The following is a 23,457-nucleotide window of genomic DNA, read 5'->3' as shown; positions in this document are numbered from 1 at the left end:
GTCTCTCTGTCTACCATATCCTTTTTTCCGTCCATTTATATTCGCCATTCTCGCTCTATGTTAATTCTTCCGGATGAATTCGACGATCGCGTGTTATAACGATGGGCACATTAACGGGGTCGACGCTTGTTTACGGTTGTGTACGCTAAACATAAATCTTAGCTTTTAACCCTTACGAAGGATATCGCGTTGCGTTATCCGGTGGCCGAGAGTGACGGGACGAAACACGTATATGTTTATTATATGAAATCAAACCATCAACCGCCATTAGCGGTTGGTGACGGTCGAGTTTAATCATATCGAAAAGGTTTATTAGCGTCGCGATGACCCTCCCCCTCCCCCCCCCCCCATCTATTTCGAGTGTATCTTGGCTGAAGAGTACGACTTTGATAAAATAAAAGTTATTTTTGTATGAGATTGAAGTAGAGATTTAGTGATTATAATGTAGTATAAAATTACGCCATTAATCAAGCTACGAGTCCAATGTGATTAATTAATCATGTGTTTTGACATAGAAAACTGCTCGATTAAAGGAAGGAGACGCGTTTATTGTTACCGTTGATATCTAATCTCGACGGTGAAGTATCGCTTGTCATGTACCTCGTAGTCTTCGGACACGTATCGTCCGACAGTAAAGAGTCATTTTCGCGTCGTATTGTGCGGCGTTATTGCTGTTATGACGGCGAACATGGTGGCGCGAGTCATCGCGAAAACTGACCATCTCGCGAGAAAATATTAGGAAATTGAAATTTATGATGAGAGAAGAGGCTTATAAGAAATTCTTTGAAAACTTTTCCGCTAAACGTATAGTGTATGAAAATAAAAATGCCAACGTAATATAATACAAAATAAAATTTAGGTAGATAAATAAAAATCAAATATTCTTGATTAATTAATTTGGGTGCGAGTCTCGCATCGCAAAAGGAAAAAAATATCGATTACGATAAATTAAAATTAAATAATTTTACCATCATAATTAATATGTAGCTATAATTATAACAATCGAAGATCGTTCAACTCCTAATAAAGAATTGATTTATCAATCAAGATAAATGAAATACACATGAATACACTTATACTAATGAGTGTAAATGGAGCTTGATTTTTAATATCACACGCGACGATGGGTCTTTATCGATGATATTTAATCTCAGTTACTCGAATGTCGAATATCGTACATATGCCTTTGACAGTAATGAACGTTTTACGCGATGGATGGGGGCGTAACAATGGAATTCACTTTGAGGCCACGGAATGTTAACGGGAATCATATTTCATCGAAAATCGATGCGTATTCGATGGGTTAACCACCGTAAACCTCTGATTGATTTATACGCTCCTCGGCGGCGGTATTTCTACGAGCAGCCGTAAAGCACCGCAGGGGACCATCTGTCACACTTTGCGCCATATTTCTGAATTGTATTGTTGGTAATTTTTTCATCGGATCAAAATTTAGTGCCAGATTTCTTTGTAATAATAATGTACAATGTATCATACCGGCAGTAATAAGTCTAAAAGTCAAATATTAAATAATACGGTTTGAAGATTATGAATCACGCTTAATCCTTTTCATCTAGATTACGATTGTCTTGAGAATAATCATGAAATTTCCACTGATCCGGCTTGAAAAATTTGAAAAATAATTTTCAAAAGGATTCAGAAGTAAATGTGAAAAGAAAAAAATTTCAATTCAATAAGTATGACATATAAAATGATGATACACGTAATAAATTAAGCGGTTTTTTTTTTTAAATAATCATTTAAAATAATTATCTCTAGACGTTGCGCATATAATAACGCCTTTTCAAAACAATGAGTCAGTGAATCTTATCTAATGTCACTTGACACACACACATACACATATAATCTGTGTGAGTAGTTTATCAGATTACTCTTATAATATAAAGTTTTACGAGTCAATAAATCTTTATCTGCAACGAGACTTATCTCTCTCTAGTCGTTAATAGCAATTACGAAGATAATATCATATTATTTGTCTGTTATTTCTGCAATAAATATTTTTCACACGTTTCTCGCGATGAATCGCGACACGTGTGATTTTTCCCGCGCGTCGACGGGGCGTTTGTTTTCTTCCCCCAAAAAGAGGCGATTCGTTACCCGGCTTAGGATCTCGTACGATTAGGTGATCGATGTCTTACTTTCGCCGGCCAGGACACGCAACTGTTGCCGGCGACGCAATTGCGTTTGCGGTCGCGCGCGAGCAGATGCGACGAAGCGGCGCGGCGCGTCTAAGCCGATCGCCGGATTGAGCCTTGCTATTCCTGTACCTTGTATACTAGACGGAGCGGCATACGGGGCAATGACACCCGGACGTCGTCCCGAGAGACTGGCTGTGCCGCAGCCGCTCGCAGGTGCGTCGTTGCGTGCGCGCGTGCTTGCGTGCGAAGCGGAGCGTCCGCTAATTTAATCGATCCATCAAACGGACGAGAATTCTCTCGATTATGAGAAAGAAAGCTCACTGGAATATATACAATAGAATTCTTCGAGAGGTAATTAAGAATCTTTTACTCTCGGTATCCTTCGTATATGTATAAGATATATCTTTGACGTGTCGTTTGTATTTTTAATCTTTGAGATATATATGAAATTTTATTTCACAAAGAAAAAGGAGGGAAGATGTATTTCAAATTAATCAGCGTTCATAATTGCAATATTATCGTCAGCAAGCAACATTTTACAATACGAATCGGCGGTTCGATTGTCGAATAATATCTGAAAAATTTTAAGAAACCTAAATATATTTATAAATAGAATACTTATGTGTAGAAATATTATTTATAAAAAAATCAAAATAGATAAAATGATACATCCGCATAGTTTTTTTTACTGGTAGATTTATTCCAGATATCTCGATGCCACGATCGAACGCAAACTGCAAAAGCTTATTTATATCATTTGTGCAAACAAATCAATGAAGGAGTAACTCGATTAATATAATCACATTTATTCGACGCTTTACTATACTATTTCATTTTACGAGTTCGTTACTCCTTACTTTATCTGTTTTTAGGTCAAAGTTATACGATAGCTATACGATTTCAGCGTAAAGTATTTTCCTTATTGCCAGACTTTTATCTTAATAACTCGACTGGCCAAGAAGCTATCGTAAGCAAATGGGAAATTTAGGGGAAAGAGATTTTTATATTCAGGAAGACACCGACAGTTATAAAGACATAAGATAAGTTCATATATTCGGTAGGTCGTAACGTTAAACCTTTTGTATTTATATACATCGATATGCTTCGAATACGAATGCAATAACAATTTTGTCATTAATTTTACGCTTTATCTTCGCATTTGCTTGTGTTTATCGCATCGGATTCGGGCTGTTGGCCGGGGCTAGCAGTAAACGGTTCGTCTCGGACGACTCGTTCTTCCGGTTTCTCTCTTTCTTACTCTCTCGCTCGTGCCTTTCGCCAGCTGCGAAAATTAATTCCGCGCGGTAATACGACGGCACGTAGTTGTAGGTACGATCTCTTCCGGCTTATGTGCGCGAGAAGTTATTAACCGTGACAACCTTATGCGTCTAATATAGAAAATATTGGATATGGCATAGCTATAATTAATGGAAAATAGAATTCGTCTTATATTTATTCGATAAAAATTAAAAATAATTTTATAATAATAATATTGAACATTTTTCTTTTTGTATCCGAATAATGATTATAGAAAAGTTTATTTTAAAAGGACAAAAATAAAATCATTTCGTATTTTATAAGACTTTGGTAATAAATACTCTTATATTATAAAATAATAATTTACGATCTTGATCGATCTTATTTCAAGATTTTTAGTACCTTAGTAAAGAAAAAAAAAAAAAAAATGTTAAATTATCAGAGTTATATTTTTTTTAAACATGGAGCGCTTCAGAGTCACAGATTTACGAGACGGCGCGGTTTTTAATTTGACACGTCGCAGTTTTCTAAATATTGTACATCTCAGACGTAAGTCGAGAGGCGGTCTCCGACACGAATCTTTCTTTTTTCTCCAACCGCAACTCCGAGAATACCGTGCAATGAGAGAAAGACAGACAGAAAGAGAAAGAACCGTCCGGGAAAACCAACGTGTCAACCTAGCTCTCCCCCTCCTCGGGGATGCGCACGTGGGTGTCTCGCTTTAGCCTTTGGCGCGTTTATATTTAGTTTCGTCATTTAGGTCGTGCTAAATTGCGATGCGACCGAAAAGTGCAACCGCGGCCGCAATTGCGCACGCGGGCCTTTGCGGGAGACGTGTTTTTGCATCATTATGCGCCGCGCAATATTCGTTTCTTCTTTCTTGCCGCATCTTCTCCTCACTTTTTACGACAATTTCCTTTGGGCGATCTTAATTTGGGACACACGCGTTTCAGCCGTCGCTTGATCGAATCCTTGACGTAATAAACGCGAGACTGTCCCCGATCGAGACAATTACGTTGAAATGTCATTAAACGAGTAGCACCCGGCTGATAAATCGATGCAATTAAAACAGATCGCATATACATCATTAGCCACGCATTAGTTGGATAGCACATTTCGTTGCTATCGCAAAGTCTTTTAATGATAAACTCTGTTTATTGCCCTAACATTATCTAACGAGTTATTTATAATTTGAATTACCCATTACTTTTACGGTTAATAATAAAATTTATTGTCCGTTATTTTTGCATCTTGCGATGCGAAGAGCGACTATGTTAATTTTTTTAGTAATTCTTAGTTAATCGCATTGAGTTTGTATAGCGCGATTAATCGCGTAAATCATTGCGATATCGTTATATCGCATATTGCATAACAATCACTGAATTAGAAGCTAGTATTGTCTTTGATTTGAGAAAATTTAGATATTCCTTATCTTTATCAGATTCATTAATCTGAAAAATAAACACTTTATTTATAAATTTACTTTATTCAGCATACTTTTAATGCGACGCATTCTCAATTTGCAATTTATCTAAGTAAATTGCAAATCGAGATATTTTCCAAAGAGAGAGAGAGAGAGAGAGGGAGGGAGGGAGGGAGATATCGTGTATTATATATTATAAATGAAACGGAACGAGGGGAGGGACGTTTATCTCTTCTCTGACAGTTCACCATAGGGATACAAATAGCACGTTACGTCACAATGGAATATTACTGTAAGATATAATATCGCAGTAGCGCTATTTTCGCAACGTGCGTGCGTGAAACGTCCTAGAAACGCCTTTGTGTTGCATCGGATGTAAAAAAGAAAGAGAGAAAAAAAAACATTGATCGCGTCGCTCTCCACTTTAGCGCAACCTTCGATTTCAATGTCGGCCGGTATAAAATCCGCACGCGCGATAACCATCGATACGTGTCGGCACGATAATTTTCGATCGCTTTTCTCGTTGCCTCGCTATAAGTATAACGATACACAAAACGTTATGAGCGATTGCGATATTAAAAATTAATATTTAAAATTTGTACGAGGAGAAAAATGTAATAATTATTAATAATTTTGACATGAAAAAGAATTAATATTTTCTTGTTTTCTCTCTGTTTCTTGCTGTTTTATCTCTATTTATAATTTGAGCTCGAATAATGATATTTTACTTTATTATGGTGCGATATATTGTTTAGCCTCTTATCTTATAATGACTTCTATCTGCATGACTTTCTTCGTGCACTTGGAGATTAAAGTAAAGCAGCATCTCATAATTTCTACGCGTGACTTATATGAAAGAATTACTTGGATTTATCTAGTTAAAAATGTTAAACAACTATAATGAATCATAAGAATTAACATCGTTTACCGAGAAAAGTGATAAATCATCGCATGATGAGTGCATCGATAAATTCATGCTTCTCTTGCACGTAAGTTAACTTTGGTAAGATTATTTAGCGCGACCGTTAATAAGGCTTGTCTCAGGGATTTCGAGGACTTAATTCCCGATTAAGTAATCCCGGGCGTTATGCAAGCGAGCACTTGAATCGAGCCCCGACGCAATTGTCGTCTAAATCTCTGGAGGTTGATAGCGCTGCAACCGCTACGGAAAGTTACCGAATGGCGAAATATTTGTCGCGTACGTTTATTTCGTCATGTTTAATACACGGCGCGATATCGTTGCGGAATAACGCGCGTTTCGTTCTCTTCCTGGTTGGTTTCGTGCAATTTCGCGCAAACTCGTTCTCACGTTATTATGTCATTCCGTCACTGCGACTATCCGCGACTATCGTCAAATTTGTGATATTATAGTCCGCGAAATAGAGGCGAGTAGAAAAGCGAGAGAGAAATTATCGCGCAATCCTCGCATCTCCAGAGCCACATTTATTTTCGCGTTTCGAAATTTCCACGCAATTGTCGTACGAGGGAGATCGATTTCCACGATGGCGAATTTTTCGCTCACGATCTGGGAAACATGTCAATTATTCCGCAAGTCGTATTTTCTCGTCGGGCTAATGTTTCCTCCCTTCGACCTCTCCCAATATTCGCGGATCGTCAACGGTCGCTGTGTTTAGTGACGAAAGCGGGGAGATACGGTATTAGACGAGAATCCGTGTTCGCGCTGCCCGCGTCTCTCTTTCTCGAGTGAAAGGCCGCGGAAACGCCGTTCTCGCGCGGCTCCGAGATCGGCAAAGTTGGCCGATACTGAAATCGCGATTCGATCGACACGAAAGTTGCAGTGAAATTTAATCATTATTTGAACAACTAGTTCAAATCAATCTTTGCGAATCTTGGACATTTTACACAATCTGTATTATTGTTAAAACATAAACATATATAATTAGATTTAGATTGAGAAATTGTTGTCAATTGTGCGATATCAATTAGCATGTAATCAAAGGGGGAAGAAACTTTAATAATGTGAAACGGTAAACAAAATTTTTCGCGGATCGATTTTACGTATAAAAAAGTAACTCGATTATAAAAAAAAATATTATTAACAATCAAAAAAATTCAACGAATGTTTCATTATTTTTAAAAACTTTTTCCAAGTGTTATTTTTTTAATTCTTTAATAATAATATAGAATATTATATTTAATATTTTTTAAAGTCATCTATCTTTCTGTGGCGTCGGATATAATATAATATTACTATTTTTTTTTTTATAAGCGAGCTAATTTTTTTTTTTTTTTTTTACGCGTCGATTGCGAGAATCAAAAAATTTGCAATGTCTGTAGGAACACCCTTGTCGCACGATCACCGTATCGTTCTGGAAAATTGGATTCGATCCGATTCATTGACTCGCGCGACCCATCGCGACGACTGTTAACCGGTTAACGGTCAGCGTTAATTAAAGTTTAGTCGCGGAATTAAAGTTTAAACGATTCTATTGTTGCCTCTTTGGCTATGCGATCGGTCGCGCCTGACGTGCCGATATGCAAGCCTTCCCCTTCGTCATATTCATCGTCACGTCACGTTGTTAACATTAAAAATGTACAACGCCGTATACAATGCCGTAAGTACCGTTTCTAACGATTTCGATCGCGGACACAGCGCGTACAATTAAATTATGTCACGACGCTTTTATCGACTCTATTATAACGTTGCTATCGGATTTTGTCCGAAATGATTATCGTTGGATAGATTAACTTTTGCCTTACTGCTTTAGTTTGTAATTTTCAGTGAAAGCGATAGACGTAAAAAAAAAAAAAAGAAAGAAAGAAAAGTAAAATCTCGCAAATTTAATGGAATAATTTCGGCGCTGTATCCCCTCTCCCCTTTCGAATGACACGTTGACACTTCAATGGTGAGAATTTGATTTTTGCTCGCATAGGATAGATTTGCATGTCGCGTCAAAAACTTGGCTCGTTTCGAAATATCCTCGAGAACACGCGCCATTTCTTTTCAGGGTTAACCTAATTTCACGTGTACTTAATTACGAATTTCTGTCTCTCGTTGGAGAACCCGGTTATCGTTGACACGAGCTTTCCTTTCGCGGCGTCGGCGTCGGCCCGCTTAACAACCGCCCACGTGCCGAGCGAACGTGCCTTCACGTGCCCGCGGCTTCTCGCCGATCGAATAAAGATCGATATTAATTACACGTAACGGGTCGCGACGTTTTATTGGCCACGTCCATCTAAAGCGCGATCGGTATTGCAAAGTTGTACTCTTTAATTAATCGTTTGATGAACGAAATATTATATCGCTGAAAGAATTGTTGGAAATGCGTGAATTGAATAATATAAAGGACAAGTAATAGGAAAAAAAGAAGACGAAAGAGTAATTGTAAATACTATTATTTTATATATATGCAATTATTATTTGTGATCAAAATTATTATAAAGTCTCTTCATAATTTTATCGCTTTAGTTGTTGCTCTTAGAGAGCATTGTAAAGACGATTCGTTTGCACCAAGACGATTTAACAAACGCGGATTTAACGAGAACCTTAAAATTAAATACTCGTAATATATAAATACGATTTTATTTGCAAAATAAATTACGCGTTCAGATACTTCATTAGCTATACTTATTCTAAATTTACGATAGATGCGCTGGATATGTTTGACTTGAAATATTAAATACTATCGTACTTATCCGCATTGCAAAATACGAAATACGGTTTAAATTGTTGCATTTTTATAAGTGCATTTTTGCGTGCCGACTGAATGACTAATTGAGGAAAGTGTAGGGGTCCAGAACTACACGACGAGTAAATAACTCATTAGCATTCCTTTTCGTGCTCGATTCGTGAAATCGAGACTTGGCTGAAAGTCAAAGAAAGTCGTAGCAGGCGTTTCACGAAATTGCCAAGCCGACGTGAATTATTTTCACCCCATTTTTATTTCCACCCCAACCGTGTACTATTCAGACTTCGTTGAGTAAAAAGCGAAGAAGACACGATCGCTCTCTCGATCATGTAAAACGTAAACATCTTGATTTTCTTATTTCTCTGAAATCGTGATTATCGCACCTTCTCGAGAATGACGGATTACGGATATATTTGGAAAAACTGCCATACATGCCACTTCATCATCCTTCATCGAGCGAAATATTTACATTGAACTGCTGTTTTTTTTTTTTTTTTTAGATTTTCCATTTTCTTTTAGATAATTTCAAACAACATTATTTATAAAATAACTATTTTAATTATTATTTTTAAAATTAGAAAATTATAATTTATTTCTTTAAATAATAATTTATATTTATCCACATTATCGTTTTACAAAATATAGAATGTCAAATTTTGTCGGATAGTATTTAAACTGAATGCATCTAAAATAATTATTATAAACAATCAATCGGGATTTTAGATTTTACATATACTTTTGCAACGTTTTACAATATACGACAGTATTGATACAATTATCATTTATGAAAGATTTTAATGTGAAAAATATTCATTCTTACAATAATCATATTTTATCTCCGTCTCGTTCCATTTTCTCTACTCGCATAAAAGGAGCAAGGACGTCGCGCTTAAGCTGGATCGAGCGGTCAATGCGATTATGCGTCTTTAACAAAGTGTCTCCTGCTATCGCGGACGACACGACGCCGACGGATCCGCGAAGGTTTCGCTACGAATCGGGCGAGCGAAATCATGCTACACCGGTCGGTGCGGTTGCATATTATACGTGTCATTGCCCGGGGCAACCACGAGCTCGCGAGAGGCTTGGCCAGTCATTGCCGACAAGTGTGCATCACGACATTGGTCTACCTTATATCCACCTACGTGCCGCGCATCCACCCACGTATTCTACCTTATTCAACCTTAACCTGCGCCCCCCTGCGCTTTCGGGATCTCCCACAATAATCTGTCGGTTAATCGGAATCGTCTGGTCGAAGACCGGTCCGGTAGTTAATTTATGACGAGGGAATCAATTTTTTTATCTCATTCCTGAACGAATTTTTTAATTTTTTTTACGAATTTTTATTATTGCGGTTTAATACAATAGATGTTATAGGTTTTGAGGATTAGAATTTTTCGCCTAATTTTAAGATAATTTCAGAATTATTTGAAATAAAGAAGGAGAGAAAGAGGTAAAGTGTTAACGAGCTTTCTTATGAGAAGAACATATTTCTCTTTATTATATTGTAGAATTCATTCGTTCTCTATACATATATGCTTTTTTAATATATATTCCACTCGGAGGGGGAATGAAATTTTTCCCTCTCTCTTTTTTTCTCAGAGCCGCAACATATTCATTCTCACCTTCTCCGCGCGCCAACAGCTCGTTAATGATTTGCGTGGCAACAATGGCCGACACAGTAGGCTGGATAATTATTCTGTACATACATACACGTGTCTCAATCCTTTTCGTCTCTCTCTCTCTCTCTCTCTTTTTTTTTCTCGCTTCTCGTTTCCCTTCCTCCCTGATCTTTCTCCAACGCCGTACGTGTAATCCTTCTGGTGCTGCGTCGGCAAAACAAGTTGTTCGATCCCACGTCTTCGACCTCCAACGCGCGTCTCTCGGATAATTCTTTCTCCGAGCGATCGGAGCGGGTAATCGAGTAGGCTGTTTATATGCATTCGTATGCATAGCTACATTATTGTTGCAAAACAGCACATGGCACACCGTCAATCGACACGTACATATAGAGTTGGGCGGACGAGAGCGGAGGACGGGTTAATCTTGCGTAACGTAACGGCGAGTCGACGAGAGGACCTTACTTAGCCGTTGCTTGATATTGTCGGCTAATAATAGCGAATCGTATAACGAATCCTGCGTGATGATGATAATAATACTTGACGAATTTACGTGGCTTAATTGTGTCATTATTTTATTCGATGTATTAATTTGCCAGTGAAATATATAATAATTTTTTATTAGACATTTTCGAGTGCGATAAGAAACTATGAGAGCATAGCGATTATTTTTACTTTCTCTAAATGTGTGTATATGATTTACGAAATAACGATATTAAAACGGCTGGCGTTAGAAAATATTTTCTCCTGTATATATTGTATAATAGCTCGCGAAATAATGATTCGTTAATTTTCTTTATCTTTGCGATAATAAATTTCCTTCTCCTTATGTAAACAAAATTCCTCGCGGGTATCGCGAGGATTGACGAGGCCTCTTCGTGAAGTAACGCCATTTGTTTGCCTCGACCTTTTGCACTGTAAGCGTATATAGTCATTATTAATGACTTAACATTCCTTCGTACTTGCTTTAACGCCGAGCGAGTAAATCATTTTTTCGTTTACACGACGTTGGAATTCATAACCACCAGGTTTGGTTAAAACGCGCGGCTATGTTTCTCCCGTATCAAGGTTTAATGATCACTTAATCGCAGAACTCGCAATGCGATTCGCTGGTTATTGGCTAATCGTAGGTCGCCCATAAACCAGAGTGATAAGACCAAGAAAAGAAAAGCGTATGGAAAATATGAAATTGAGACCATCATAGTTGCAATGTGTCTATTCTTATAAAATTCATATAAAATGGTATTCGAGATACAGTAATGAGAAGCTTAATAATTAACATTAAAGAATTACCGATACAAAAGAAAATAAATTTTATATTACATTTAAAAAATATATTTATTATACTAATATATTTTCTTACTTCTATACGCATAGCGAATATAATATTTGCTATTTTTTTTCTGTCAACAACGATAAATGTGCTACGATACAAAAATTTGCAAATAAGATCATATTTCTCAATTAATTCTTGATTTTCCCCGTCGGTTTTTTTCTTCATGTAATATATATATCCGTTTAATCGAGAAAAAAATTATTTAATTAATTTTTTGAAAAGAAAACAAGCCAATTACGTATATATCATTATGTTCAGCGAGCTGTCATTGGGCTTTAGAAAAGTTTCGAGAATAAGTTCCTTAGTAAGTTCCTTTTCGGTGTGTAATTCTAAGCCTGCATTAATTGCAACCGCTTATTATTAATTGGTTGGCACGTTTTGCATTTGGGCCTGCGATTAAAACATACCCATCGTTGTATCAATTTCTTATCCGCTCGATTTATCAATTCGTTACACTTGTGTGCGTATTTTTTCACGTGCATAATTGAAATCATTTCGCGACATTTTTTTTTTGTATTAATTCATTTGCGACTTATCGATTGTCAATCGACAATTTGGAGTAAAGATTGTGCATGATTATACACCGAATATATAAATAGATATTTTTTACATGTACATAGATCGAATATAGAAATTAACGAAACTATATAATCAACGTATGCTCTCTTTCAGATCATGAAAATATATAGTATTAGATATCATATCTTTTCTCTTTTACACGCAACAAGATAAGATACAGGTAAAAGATATTTTCATTTTTCACTTGTTTTCTTTCTCGAAAATTATTATAATCGAATTTATTCTCGATTAAATGGAACTCGCGTAGATATTTATATCAAGCGACGCGACGCCAAGTACATAAAAAAATACTTACTAGCTCGTTTTGCCTACGTATAAATAACTCAAACATAAACATTGTTTATTTATAACGCCTCAGGCGTACAAGGTCGCTAGAGTGGGGATTGTATTTATTATCCTACGTAAGAAAGCTTTCATTCAATCTATTACCAACCTCTGGGCTGAGTGGTAGATGAGATATTAAAATCGCTGTAGAAAGGAACGTAGATAACTACGAGAAATATATCGTAAGTACGAACTTACAGTACGAACACTTGTGCCCAACGACTTGTATCGGTCTTGACATCTTTGCTCAGGCAGATAAAATACTTTTGTCCTCCTACGTTATTTTGTGTACGTCCGTATAATTTGATCTTAGCGGGACTTCCTGAATCGTAATTGACGCGAACGGAGTTCAGGGCGTGTCAGTCGAGTATCCTTTAACCGCGACGAGATTTCTAGGCGCGCACAAGGAATTCGCAGGCAATAATTTCTTGAGGTTTTCCGTCATAGTTACGCGGTTGCGAAGCTAATTGAGTAGAAAGCCATTCAACGTGGAAATCCGCCGTCTTCTCTTTGCCGAGCTTATTAAATATTTCATTAATAATATTAGAAAGAAGTCAAACATAGAGCAATTTTGTCCGAGAGAGAGAAGCTTTATTAGAATAAGTGTAACTGAGTAGAAATTATAGAAAAAAATGTATATTTAATTATAAAATCAATCGGTTTAATTATGGCATATAAACAATGGTGTCGTATTGTCGCAAATTTTTCAGTAATAGCATTAATTTATATATAAAGAAATATTCAAAAATATTGCATACATATATTTCGTATAATGAAACGCGAATGACAATATAATTAGAGTAATAACGACGATTCGCGTCATTTCACACAGTCAGACATATATAATTTATCTTTAAATGAGAGAAAAAAAAACGACATGGAATTGATGTCGCATCTTCGCGATATCGGTCGTTTCGCTCGACAAATCGTATCTACAAATTTCCTGTACGGTGATACGTGAAGAGAAAGAGAGAGGAGAGAAACGTTAGCCTGTCAGTGATGCGCATGTTAATAATATTATCAATATTTGAAAACAAAACAATGTTTGATAAAAATTTTCGACAAAATTGAAATTTGTAAATTACAATAAGTAATTACTAAAATAAAGATATTAACATGAAAAAATTAGAATCATTAAATAAGTTTAATATAAAAAACGCTTGCGCTATATATATAGAGACTAATTTAGAGTTTTTAATTGTAACTTAGATTATTACATTTAATATTGATTATTAAATAATTTTATAATCTAATAGTTTATTTTAGCATAAAAAAAAAAAATAACATAAGGAAAAAGTAACGAATCGTTACTTTTTCTAAATAACGGTAAGGGTAACGCGTTACTTTAATAGAGTAACGTTCCCAATCTTGTAAATAATTAAAATGTTTAGAATTTAATGCAATTAAAATGGATTAATAATAAAAACATAAGGGAAAAAATGTTATACGAAGATGTTATTTAAAGAAAAAGAGAGAAGAGACAAAGTATAATTAGAGCTTTTCCGCGATTATGACCATTAAATTTTTAATCAAAAAGTTCTCCCTGCTATCTTTAGGATGATACTAGTCGCGTTCTATTTTCGTAGCGAGTTAAAGAAATTGATTTACTTTATTGCTTCCTCGCTACATTGTTTCACGACAAACTTTTTCCCTTATCGATAATCTGGCGCGAGAGTTACGCGTGGACGTATGAACGAATGACTGAGATAATCGAGGATTAAAGGACGATTTGCAAGAATGAACGCTAGCAAGAGCATTGCATTTTTTGTCGATCGATTTGCGAGATATCGCGCTTGAGGTGAAAAAAAAATAGACTCTCGTTATCCAAGTCGCGTGTACGGCAATTAAAGATCGTCTCGAACGGCAGGATGTTCTTTTGAATTTCTCTAATCCCTGTCTCTCTTATCCTCTCTTCACCCCCCCCCCCTCCCCCCGCCACCACCCCTTCGTCCTCCTTGCGATCTCGGTAGATCGTATCGCGCGATAACGGTCGCGATGAGAGGGACGGGTTTTCAGTACACACGGGGATTCGTTCGATCCGCGAGCACCGGATGTGGGGGGATATGCAGGCGACGAGACGCGTGGGATTCCCCTCCGCTACATAGCGCGCGCGCGCACGCGCAAATACGCACCGCGGTAGACGCGACCGATCGACGAGGGAACATTTCCCCAAGTGTGACTTGAACGGAGAACACCAAGTTTTTGGAAGATTATCGAGGGTTTGAAAAATTACAGCTAATAAAGGAAAACTCTAACTAACGTCACCTCCTCCTGTTTCAAACGTCGAAAATTATCTAATCGAATCGGTGGGACGGAAAGAGGCGTATTTCCGAATCCTTTTTTCAAAATTCAGCCGCGATGAAAATTTCATTTCCTTTATTTTAGAATCGATAGGACCAGAAATTGAGCCCATGTATATACAATATTTAAGCAAAGAAAAAATTCTAACTTCTTATATATAATTTATATTTTTCTCTTACTATTCGGAGAAATCAATACACGTATCGATTTAATATCTTATTTTCGAATTTATCCAATCTTCGTTTATTTTATTTAGAACGTTGTAATTACAGTTGGCGAGGAAACTAGTTTAATTTCTAATTAGTGAAAATCAGGTATATAGATGAAAGTTTATTACTTTCTTATTATCAGTTTATAATCTATTAAAGTCTGGAAGGGGGGGAGCCTCGGGTAACGGCGGAGGATTTTTAAATTCTATTCCCGTGGCAACTTTAATATTTTATAAAGAGGTGCAGGAGGAGGGAGGGAGGGAGGGGGGGGGACAAGCTTTCAAGGATCATATTCAAGGAAGCACACATTTCCGGTAAAAAAATCCCATAGCTACATAGTCTACGAGCGATGCTTTCCGCGTTTCAAAGTCTGCGGGAATCGAATGTCACGCATGGCGGTAACGAATTAATGCGCGCAACGGGATCCTTCTTATTGGGCAGGCATCGCTCGCGACACGCTCTGTTTGGCTAACGAGACGTGGCGAACGTGGCAGCGGACCTTTAATTGCTTTAATAAAGCGTAGCTCGCGCGGAGCGCGCCACGTTCGCGATTCTCGCCTTCGAGAGACCGAGGAGAAACGGGAGAACGCGCTCCCGCAGCATCTACCACCGCGCCGTTAATAGCGCGGGGGCACGTTTACGTCGGCCTCATTAGATATTAGAGGCGTAGCGGGGCCCGAGCGATCTAGGTCGCGTCGTTTCGAGCTTAAGGACTGCCAAGGACTCCGGTCCGCGAACCGTGCCAAGGACGACCAGAAGGAAACGGTCCACCCGATCGGAGAGCGAGCGACTTGCTGTCCAATTATTGTCAATTGTGAGACGAGTGTCTCCAATTGCATAACGTCGAGCCGTGCAAATATGGAGAAAGAAAAAGAAAGAGAGAGAGAGAGAACTCGTGAATTATCCTTAATGAAACCGTTTGGAGAGGTATGATCTTTTCACTAGGCGTGAAAAAATCGGACGATAGCCGTGACAGATTCGTGTTGTTGAGAACTGCCGCGAATTAGCGTGATAAATTGTAACGTGAATGAAATTTCCGTATCGAAATCTTGAAATTAATTAATGTAAGCTATATTCTATCTTTTAATTACAGATTTACTCAGATACCTTCACTTTAATCCAAATATAATCTATTAGTAATAGAATTATCAATAATTTAATTACTATGATATTTTAAGTACTATTTTAATTAATACCGAAAAAGCATGTGTCTTAAATTTTATACGTTGATCGTAGGAAATTTTATTTATCCACACTTGAAAAATTTATTCACGAAATTTTTTTTTTTTTTTTTTTTTTTTTTTGCGTCAGCTATTTATATTGGTCATCGCGTAGAATATTATTTCATAATGATACTCGCCGATGCGTTTTAATGATTGGCTATAATAGGAGATGGTTTATGGTTCGTTACGTTGGTGCTGTCGGTACGTGACAATCGACACGCCGGAAGTTAATTGTGAACGTGCGACGTGTGACAGGAAATCGTGCAAACCGGACGGAAAGCGGTTAAACAGAGCGTAGGAGATACTCCGGGTTCGTCGGGATCGATTCGATCAACGAAAAAACGAAATTTTATCGGTGTCTCGCAAAACATCTCGCCCGCGAGAGCATTATTGATGTACCAATCATTGGGTGACTTTCGATTAGCCTTGCGCTTTTCAGCTAACGTTTTCTCAATATAAGCAGTAATTAATGATCACGGTCGACGAGATAACTGGACCGTAAATCCGGCGTATGGCATTCTTATACGTGAAATAGCATGGAAAGTTCCTCTAGCTTTTATTTACTCGCGATGCTCGCGAATCGAAAAGAATCCGTCTAGTCGCTTTTCATGACAATTTTTACAAATATTTCTTAGATGAAATATTCAATCTAAAAATGAAAGATATCTCTGTATACATGTATATATATTTAAAATCACGTTTTCGCACAAAGTGAATGCCTTGACACTTAAAATGAACCTTATCATGCAGAATTGCTTCGTATCTAACCAACTATTTTTATTTCACTCTGATACAGAAATCGTCTGTATTATAGTATAGACAATTAAATTGATTTTTTTCAGAGATTTTATGTATATAATTATGTATACAGGGTGTGCCCAATTTAAATGGCAAAACATCAAGAGCGTGTAGGGGACCGAAAAACTAAGACAAGTCCTTTAGAGGTTTGCTCATTTTTGCTCCTTTTAGAGAAAATCGCAAAAATTCAATCTCTCATTGTCAGTTGCTCTCTTGAGTCGATTAGCACGGAATAAACTTTCCGCTTCGAGGTTCCTTACATATGTAAACACTTGACGTTATCCTTTACGGTGCCGATCGATTCAAGAGAGCAATTAAGAGATCGAATCATAGATGCAGGGTACCAAATAACACCGGCGGAACAATGTCTAGCTGCGATTAACGATATCCGCATTAAGTAGACGATAACATAAATAAAATGTAAATAAATAAGTAAAAAAAACGAAAAGTTGTTTTGTTTCTTTTTTAGTAATTTTCTCGAAAATGGAGCGAAAACGGGCAAACCTCTAAAGGACTTTCCGTCTTAATTTTTCGGTCCCCTACACGCTCCTGAAGTTTTGCCATTTAAATTGGGGACACCCTGTATAATTCTGTGTATTGAAAATTATGTTATACTCTAATGAATCATATATTTTCTTTCTATCTATCGCGTTGATTTATCTCGCGATTCGGGTACGCTCGTTCCTCGACTTCCACATGTGTTTGCTGTTTAGATATCGAGTGCTTTTGTCGCGGGTGCCCGACGTTCTTTCATTTAATCCGTACAAGGAAGTGCCATAATCCTACCAAAGGAGAGAGGCGCGGAACGCCTATCGTTCGTAGAGCAGCTTTTATTTCTCCATAAAGACGAGCGAATTCTCGTTCTTGTTACGATCCTTTCGCGAGAGACGATCGCTTCGTTTCGAGATTGCCGCGCAATGGGAGACGATGTATTACTTGTTCGCACGAGAATGTGAACTTTTTGCCAGTTTGACCACGCCGTGCCACTTGATCGTGTAATTGCGGCGCGATGGTCATTATCTACTACGAGATTATAACGAGTGTCGAATTATTGCGCACTGATTGCCGCGCGAATGCTTACGTCGGATAAGTCTTTGAACACTCTCGAAAGACGTAGATTTATTTAACTTGACGTTGCGCGCGTTAACAATCCAGTTATAACTCTACGCAATTGTACGATGGTATTTTATTAGATTAAGCGCGTCAAATATAAATTTGATTGCTTGTACTATATAACGGATATAGATGAGCGGTAATTTTTCCGAGAATAAAAGCTAGTAATTTTTTTTTTTTTCTTCTAACGCGAACACATTATTAAACTATGAAAAGTTTTATAATCTTTCATTCGAATAAATTATTTTTAATGAATCCGTATATAAGGCTTTTTCGTTTCATATGAATTACAACGAAAGTTCTCGAGAAATTTTCGGGAGAGTTGAATTCTTTTTAGACATATATTGTACTATTTCCCTCTTATCTTAGAAAATTGTTATACATTTTATTTCCTCCGCCAATTTTTTTAATTCAGAAATTTTCATCAACTTGAAATCACTACATAACTACTTTTAAAACTATTTACATTTATATATATTTATATATATGTGTGTGTAAATATCTTTTCCCGCTTAAAGTTCAATTTCCAACTATTTCATTAAACAACAATGCAAGCAAGTATTTATAAAATAAACAATTTCTCGTTTCAGGCTACAAGGAAGATTTCCAAATGTGGATACTTGTTCGTCGCGCCTGGATGGGACTTTTCAAACCCGCTGAACCGGACAAAGGTAAGTTTTTTTTTTATCATTTAAAAAAGATCGATATTCTTTATCGGACATCCTATTAAATTACAACATAGAGGCGGCAGAAAAGGATTTTCGATTGCCGGAACGCGCCGCGATCGATTTCATCAATCACTTCCGTTTCGATGCTCAGGGCTACATCGTCCAACGATCGCTTTTATCGATTGCGGGAGATCGGGCTGCGAGATGTAGATCGGGCCGCGCAATTTGCTCATTATCGAGAAAGTGAGGATAAGCCGTTCTTCTCGTATCCTCGGCACGCCGCAAAGACCCGCGCGATACGCGTTTCTTCACGGTCTCGCGATGCGATTCACTTGGCGAAAACGTGACTTGGAGAAACACGTATATGAACGAAATGGTTTGGGCTTTATTTTACATTTATGGCGGCGCGTGCACGAATGTTGTGTTCCTTTCTAAACTTTCTCCGACGCGAAACGATCGTTAATACTTTATACGAGTACCCTTTTTTTTTTTTTTCATTTTGACGTCTCGGTCGCGCTGGAGAATCAAAGTTTTTCCGGAACAAAGGCTTCCGAAGTCGTTTTCGACATTAGCCGCGGCCATTCGCCAAGAGATACAGAAACGCGGATGCCGGTTTGCCAAGGTGTCGGTCGTATGATTTATGTTCGTTTAATGGGACCGTCTATACAGTTTCCTTCGGCTGTCGCAATTTTCTCTGTCAAAGACATGTCGCCACATGTGCGATTTGATTGACGTGTCGAGGATCATCCGGGGACAGTACCGTTAATTGAAAACGTAATGATGTCGAGAGAGAAGATTGACAATTGTGTAAAAATTGTAATAATTCATAGAGTCACTAACGTTGTCGTATCGCAAATACACGGTAACCTTTAGAAACAACCGTGAGATTCTTGTTGTAATAAATGTGTATAGAAGAGATTGCTTATTAATTAAGAAAAAGTGACTGCGCTGCGATATTCTTCAATTATGAAGGAAATGTCAAGCAAGATACAGTTAAATCGTTACTATCGAAGATCAACAAGAATCTTTAGTTGTTGTGAAACTGCGTTTGTTTTTTCACCGTATTACGAGAGTTTCGTGTATAATTTTTTAGAAAATATTGCACGTAATTATCATTAATAGTATACAATATATACGTGCGAATTAAATTGTTGGCGGGGAAAATGCCAAGGAACGCGCGATTTCTTCGATTCTGACGTTTATATCTTTAATGACTAGAAAGACTATACGATATTCTTCATTATAGCCGAGATTTTTATAGGATCGATAATTATCGACATGTATCGAGAGTGTTGGTATTATCCTGTTTGCAGACGCGCGAGTAGAAAGCGGTCTTACGGTGACCGTTTCTGGCCCCGATCTTAGTCTCTCGCTTGCTATAATCTTTCACGTGATGTTTCATGACAGGGGCCGATTGCTCCGATTTTTGCTACGATTTTTTTTCATTAATTCCTAATCAAGAGTACTTTGACGAATTTTCGCCGCATATAAAATTCCGATAACGATTCTCTTGGATGAAAGCATTATTTCATTTGCGCGCGTGTTATAACTTTATTTTTTATTATTATAATTACAGAAATGCTTTTTATTTAGCACGCATCTGTTAGCATCTATTCATGTCATCGACATTTCTTTCCCACGATACAAGTCTCGAGATTTTGCAATGTGGTATTTGTATATTCTTAGTTCTTAAAAGACTCTTGAGGGCAGCAATAAACGTTTTCTATTATTTACTGCTACTTCAAGCCTCTGCATAAATCGCGCTCGATTACCCGCGACTATCTCTGTCAACTGTCGTCTCCGCGCTTGAAGGTATCATTGAAAGATTACGTGGACCGCGACGCGAATCTGTAAATCTCGATCGTTATGCTGCGGTGAAATTAGAATAATTAGAAACCGCTTTAAGGATGAACTCTCAAAGGTCTTTGGAGCCTCCGAGCAGCGAAGTGGTGCGTAAGTCATTAATGCGTGGTCGTCGAATTTTTTAATTAAATGAACCTTGCTAATTCGTAAGCGACTCGTTCGGGATTTTCCGCCCCTTTCTGCCTCCTCGATGACATCTCTCGCTATACGTTTAACAATTTATCAATCGTTTCGATATCGTATTGCGATTGGCGTTATTTTATCGTCCAACACTCTTCTTCTTGAGAGATCATTACTTAATATTTTATGGCATTCCTATCCGACTTCTTTCCCATCGATGCATAAACATTTACGTCGGATAGCAAATGCGTATATTTTTGATTTTTTTTCTTTTTTTTAATTTCAATATTACTTTTGAATTAATAAGTAAAGGAAACAAAGGAATTATGAATTGTTAAATATTATATTTTACTTGCTCGTTCATATTTAATTAAATATTTAATGGAATTTTTCCTGACATTTCATACAAGTATTCGCAATTTATTCGATCAATTAGATAAGTTTACATCATTTATCTATTCATTATCTGTATCATTTTTATCAAACTTGTCATGATTGTCGCGATGAGAGAATTGCCGGATTTGTTTGCGGCTGGAAACTGGACGGGTCCGTTTGTTTGAAATTTCACGACGACCGATACGGACAACTCATCGCGATATAATAAAGCGACGCCTCTATTTTCACTCCGGTAATACCTCGAGGCACATCGAGAGAAGTCGAATGGTAGGAATCTCTCACGGGTCGTGAGATCGAAGAGGATCGATGGATCTCCATTGCAATATTGCGGTTAGAGAAATACTCTCGCATGCGTAACTATTCGTACGGCTGGAAATTACATTTGTTCCATTCTCCTCTCCATTTTCCCCTCTGAGGTTGAAAGAACTTTTCTCGGTTAAAAAAGGAAAAAAGGGGCTATTTAATTTTTACGAAGATGAAGTCTTTATATATACGATCTGTATATACAATATAATAGGACGATGGGATATTCTTTTATAGATCCCTTAAAGAAGATTTAGCATCTGCTCCTTTTAACCTGTTTTAATCCAACCAAACGGGTGTCATAAATTTTCTCAAACTTTTAATATCATATACAGTTTTATATAATTTTAAAAAGAGATGTTAATTAATAATTTTAATTGTACAATCCTACGATTAACCTATATAATTATATTTTTTAAGCAACATTTTTTTATATCTTAATGTTTGAAGGAATCCGCTGAGAGTTAACATGTATGCGTTCGCGTGCGCGAATCGATTGCGAATTCTCGATATTCGGATATGGCAAATCATTGCACTTACGTTAGGATGTAAAAGCGTGTAGTAAAGGCGTGGAATAAAAAAAGATGGAAAACAATGAAAATTGTTCGAAACCGTCGCTAAAGCAAACGCGGCATTGCAACATGACTTGCGCGACAGTAAAACATCTCTCCGTTATACATTCACGATGTTTTCGCGCCGTTTTAACGACACCGTAAAACGATAAGGTGTAACAACTCTGCGGCCATAAGGCGCGGCCAGTTCTTTTTATCGCGTAATAGTATTGTCGAAAATAAACAATCTATCTCTCTTTCTCTTCGTATTACTTGTAAAATGGTGAACTCTATCGGTGATTATAGTTACGCGGAAAGGATCGCGCGATAACTTTGTCGAAGGAGTGCAAAATAACTCGCGATATGTAAATAATATAAATATGCGGGGGCACGCGTGTCGTGTTGCTAAAAATGCGTACGGATTAATCCCAGCGAGTAACAGCCGCGAACAAGCGCCGATTGATAACAACCGTATCGATAATCGGAACGAGAGCGAGAGTTAACGCAGTGCCAGCGATGGCTAATTCGCCAATTGCTTAATTAATCGAACCAGTCACGATTATTATTATTATTATTATTATTTTTTTTTATAATAATTAAGGCGATCCCGATTAATTTATCGATTCGGTGTTAATCGATTAAGCACCGATAGCTTACGTGGCAGAAACGCTTTGATTGCAATGCATCTGTTCTGCACGGTCAGTCGATATTGATGTCATATTTGTGTCGCCACAGCATTTTACACGTGTTTCTTTTAACGCGAAACAATATGCGTTCGTTACGCAACAATTCGCGACACGGTTTATTAAATTCTGTCAGCCTTGTGAAGAAGAAAGATGCCGCGCACTTTCCTTCGCACGAACGTATCCTTCCGTTTCCTCTTATTTACTTATTCTATTGTCCATAATCCATGTGTATTTTGTTGCGACACACCCGATGACACCTGCTCGTTGTCACATTTAATGCGTTAATGTGAAATGTAAACATTGTTATCGCAGAGGAAAAGCACGGAGAACTCGTGTCCTCTCGTGTTCTCGCTCTTGAGTGATTTCATTCTCGACAGTTGATTGAAAATAAATTATGTTTCTTTATCGCGCAATTGTAAGAAACGTTTGTATCGTGAACGCCTCAATGTGTTATCGGCAAATTCGCAAGACTCCTCTTCGAATTAATTCCGATTTTCCGTACTTTTTTTTATATAAATATTATCAAACTCTTGATGCGACAATATAAAGTTTTATAATTACCGAAAAATGACGCCATTGATATCATAAAAAATATTTTATAATAAATTCCTTCGTATGTGTGTGCGTGTGTGCGTGTGTGACGCGCTTCGAGTTAATACAAAATATTATATAATATACTTAATGTTAAGAATGGAGTTAAAACCTTTTCTCTCTTCTCTTCTTCTTTGAAATATTTATCGAGGTAAAACGCAACTCGAGATTTGTCAAAGCGTTCCGTTCGCCAAAGTATTTGACGACACGAGCGAGGCATTACGCGTATAAGCGATAAAACGCAATATGACACATCTCGATAAAATATCATCGATAAAAACTCTGCGAAAC

At 37.3% G+C, this 23,457-nt stretch overlaps 1 protein-coding gene across 1 annotated transcript in view; it reads left to right on the top strand.

Moving 5' to 3' along the window:
• Positions 1 to 23,457, top strand: part of Osp (myosin phosphatase Rho interacting protein outspread) — a 168,181-nt gene that overhangs the window by 29,268 nt on the left and 115,456 nt on the right. The window contains 1 exon segment of the mRNA XM_070311512.1: positions 18,579 to 18,659. Within this exon segment, the coding sequence (XP_070167613.1) occupies positions 18,579 to 18,659 (81 nt within the window).

The sequence above is a fragment of the Polyergus mexicanus genome, unplaced genomic scaffold (assembly GCF_030449975.1).
Source record: "Polyergus mexicanus isolate NDT 795.1 unplaced genomic scaffold, iyPolMexi1.0 SCAF_20, whole genome shotgun sequence".
Classification (NCBI taxonomy): Eukaryota; Metazoa; Arthropoda; class Insecta; order Hymenoptera; family Formicidae; genus Polyergus; species Polyergus mexicanus.
This window is presented reverse-complemented; position numbering and strand designations above follow the sequence as displayed.